The sequence below is a fragment of the Buceros rhinoceros genome, unplaced genomic scaffold, assembly GCF_000710305.1.
Source record: "Buceros rhinoceros silvestris isolate BGI_N320 unplaced genomic scaffold, ASM71030v1 scaffold3449, whole genome shotgun sequence".
NCBI lineage: Eukaryota > Metazoa > Chordata > Aves > Bucerotiformes > Bucerotidae > Buceros > Buceros rhinoceros.
The window spans coordinates 30,388-33,924 of NW_010433096.1; the positions used below are offsets into that span (position 1 = coordinate 30,388).

Genomic DNA, 3,537 nt, shown 5'->3' on the forward strand with positions numbered 1-3,537 from the left:
AAAAAAAAAAAAAAATCAAACCTCACAAACAGAAGCAACCTATCTGTATATTTGCAAAAATTTGTTTAATTTTCACCAAATCAAGGATCATTTTCCAAATGCCATTACCAGTGTCACACTTGACCAGAGATAAACAGCAAAGAGAAATTAAACACTTCCTCACTACTGCAGTCGTTTCCCATTTGACATGCCCCAAAACAAACAGCACCTATGAAATAGTAGAGCCCTTTCTTGAAAAAGTGCTTAAAAAATGAGAGACTACATAGACATTTTTTTCTGATCATTAATACTCACCTAGCCAATAGTTCTTGTAGTTGGCAGCATCGTATAAATGAGATGGCAGAAGGATGAGTTTACCCTTTTCAATCACTGAAGAGCTGTAAATATCTGGATTCTCAAAAAGCCCCAACTCAATAACTTTGAACAAGCAAGTCAGCACATCCTGTAAGTCATAGTAATCATCCCTGTCAACCTTCCCTAAATTCCTTGCTGTCAGGATGGCCCATCGACGAATCTATGAATTGAAACAAAAGAGTTAAGTATTAATAAAATCACAATGCTGCAAGATTAGAAACTATTGCTGCTGCAAATCGGACAAACGTCTATTTTCACTGAAGTAAGGTCTTGAAACTGCAAGTAAGTGTCTTTCCAAAATAACCTTAGAAATTAGCTTACTATAAGAACATGTTGGTAACAAAGAAGTTAAATTTCTGACTAATATATACAAATAAAACTCCTTGGGATTCATGTGACAAAGGGTTAACATTTGCTTTTGCACTTCCTTTACATTGTTTAAGCTTTACTAACCAGCATTTTCTTACGATAACTGTGTATGACAAGAGCAGACGTTGTACTGTCAGCACAGGACACTGGTCAGGTCTCACCTTGGCAGAATCATTCTCTGACCTACTACAGAAACTTCAGAGCTGAGCAAGCTGAAGTACGACACTATCACACCTTTTACTGTTTCTCAGGACAACTTTCAGCTCCCCGCTGGTGTTTAGAAAAGCCTCCCACAGCCTGCAGTAAAAGCACTCTATCTCCCTTCAGCATGAATGTGGTGCATGAAAGCAGGATTCGCTGTTCCAGCAAGCCCTCCAGTTGCAGCGGGGTCTACGCTCTTAAGTTCTCTGCATTAACACTATTTTTTTGTACTCTTCCCTACTATTGATACCAGTTTGACTTCTAGGATGTGTAGTTTGAAGGGACAGCCTTCTTCCTGGATAAAAGATCATCTTCAAAACAATGCAGAAAAGCAGACAATTGGACATGTCTGAAGAATCTGTTCTGTTGCTATTGAAAACTAAATTGCAGTAGAACAGAAAAAGCAACTTACTGTTTCGTTTGGGTGAACCAAAAAGAGATAAATTCCTGGGTATTTCTCAAAGACCTGAAAGGACCTGTGGCTTTGTTCCATTCTACAGAGCACTTCTACACACAGCTCACCTAAAAGGACAAATACAGTTATAATAAAAACTAATTTATACACTCACAAAACAAGATATTTAGTATCAAAATAACATACATACACACACACACACAGGTACTTTGCTTTAGCTCCTATTTGTTGTTTTCAACTCCTTCAGTAGGAAGAGTACCGTGCCCTCCCAGCCGTGTACGGCGAGATACCTACTGACTCTCTTCTGCAGCAGCAGATAGGGGTATTTCAGTATTTCTAGAAGGGGCACTCGCAGGTTGTTCTCAAATTCCGGGCCCACGTAACCCGACAGCTGTGTCTCTCCATTCTCATCCACTACAAACAACTCATCGTCTTCTCCAGCTTCTTCTTGCATGGATGTCTCAATGTGGGCAGCAAGTCGGGAGGTTTCCAATTCCCACAAAACCTATTCGGGGGTGGAAAACAACTCAAAGTGTATTTGTGAAGAAAGCAGTTAAGGACATTTATCAGCACAGGGAAAACCAGAAGCACTTTTATAATCCTGTTAAATATTCATAAACCATTTTAATAATTATTTCAGGCTACAGGTTAGCCACAAAACTCTGTTCCACTGGCCAATATAAAGAAGTGCATGATACAGAAAGTGATAGTGTTTAGGAAGATGGCAAAAGCCATTTTAAAATCTGCCTTCTTACATATTTTGCAGTGTATCAGTGGAGGAAAGCAAGTGTAAACAACGTGAACAGACTGACTGGCTGAATATTTGTAGGGGATTTGGCTCACCGCCAGCCATTTAAAGTAACTGCTCCAAACCTCCATTAGAAACCCAGGTTACTCCTACAATTAACAGACACAGAGAGGAACTTTCAGCACCCACTTATTCCCAACCTACACTCAGACAGGATTTGCCTTCCAGAGAAATTTAGCTAACTAATTTAAAAAGCAACTTTTAGACACCTGTATTATGATCCATTAGCTATAAAACATTCATTTTACATACATACACACATAAGGGAATAAAAGCTTTTCAAAATACAAAATTGGATACTAATGAGGGAGAACTGTAAAAGGCTTATAATAAAGAGTTCTTAATTTTTTTTGAGTGGTTTTAATCTCACAATCTTACAGGCTTGCAAGATCAGCTCTCTGAAATTCAAGCATAGTAGAGAACTACAAATGAGAAACGAAAGCAAACAAAAAGAGGAACAAACCGAAAGGAGAACAGAAACCAGAGGAAATATATTAAAGCTGTTAGTTTGTGTGGCAGGTGTTCTTTCTTTCAGACAAACTAGCACAGCATGAATGAAGTTCAATCTATGATGTCTAGCCAGTTTCCACTGCTGTTTTAGTTCTCACTATTTTGAATATAAACAAAACAAAAGGGTCTTCCTGTTCTACAATCAGCTCTTTGCAACTCAACCTAAAAAAAGCAGACAGTTAAAAACCATCATTCCCCATTTCCAAAAACCAATAAACCACAACATCTGCACAAACCACCCCCCTGGGCTGGAGCACAGAAGCCTCTTCTGCAGTCTTCCAAGGCCTCCTGCTCAGCAAGGACAGAGGCCAAAGCTTTAATTACCTCATGCAGCCCCGGCAATTCTTCCCTTGCTTTGTGGTACTCAACCACACACTCCAGGCAGTAACAGAGATCATCGTTGGATCCTTCAAGATCTTCCGGGGACAACCGTTTGGAAGCATAGTTCTTCAGGAACTCAGTGGTGTCAAAAGCACCAGGTGTACACCATCGACATGTGCTCATTCTTTGGATGGAAAGAGGAAGGAATTAACAGAAGTCCAAAGACTGGAAGTGGCAAAGTATTTTCCTTCAGCCACAAAAGCACCTCATTTTCAAGGATGATGAGTTTCAGGCTTTACGTAACTCATTAGCAGGGTACATGCATGCGTTCTTGAATGTTCTTATATAATATAAGCACATGCAATTAAACAAAAGTACAGATTAAAGCATTAAATGAACATTGCACAAAAATATACCTGCTGAATGGCAAACATTAAAAGCAAAGCACTGAAAATAAGTTAAATTACATAATCTGCAAACTACAAAACAACATGTGAAAATCCCCTTTACACACAACTCCCCCCCCATCCACACTTAACACACAACTTCCAGAACTACA

General features: G+C 39.2%; 1 protein-coding gene across 1 annotated transcript in view; it reads right to left on the bottom strand.

Annotated features, from left to right (window-relative positions):
- Positions 1-3,161, bottom strand: part of SETX (senataxin) — a 24,842-nt gene extending 21,681 nt beyond the window's left edge. The window contains exons 1-4 of the mRNA XM_010143978.1: positions 2,982-3,161; positions 1,634-1,844; positions 1,337-1,446; positions 295-514 (exon numbers count right to left, since the gene is read on the bottom strand). Coding sequence (XP_010142280.1) covers positions 295-514; positions 1,337-1,446; positions 1,634-1,844; positions 2,982-3,161 — 721 coding nt within the window. The remainder of the gene's footprint in view (positions 1-294; positions 515-1,336; positions 1,447-1,633; positions 1,845-2,981) is intronic.
- Between the last annotated feature and the right edge of the window lie 376 nt (positions 3,162-3,537).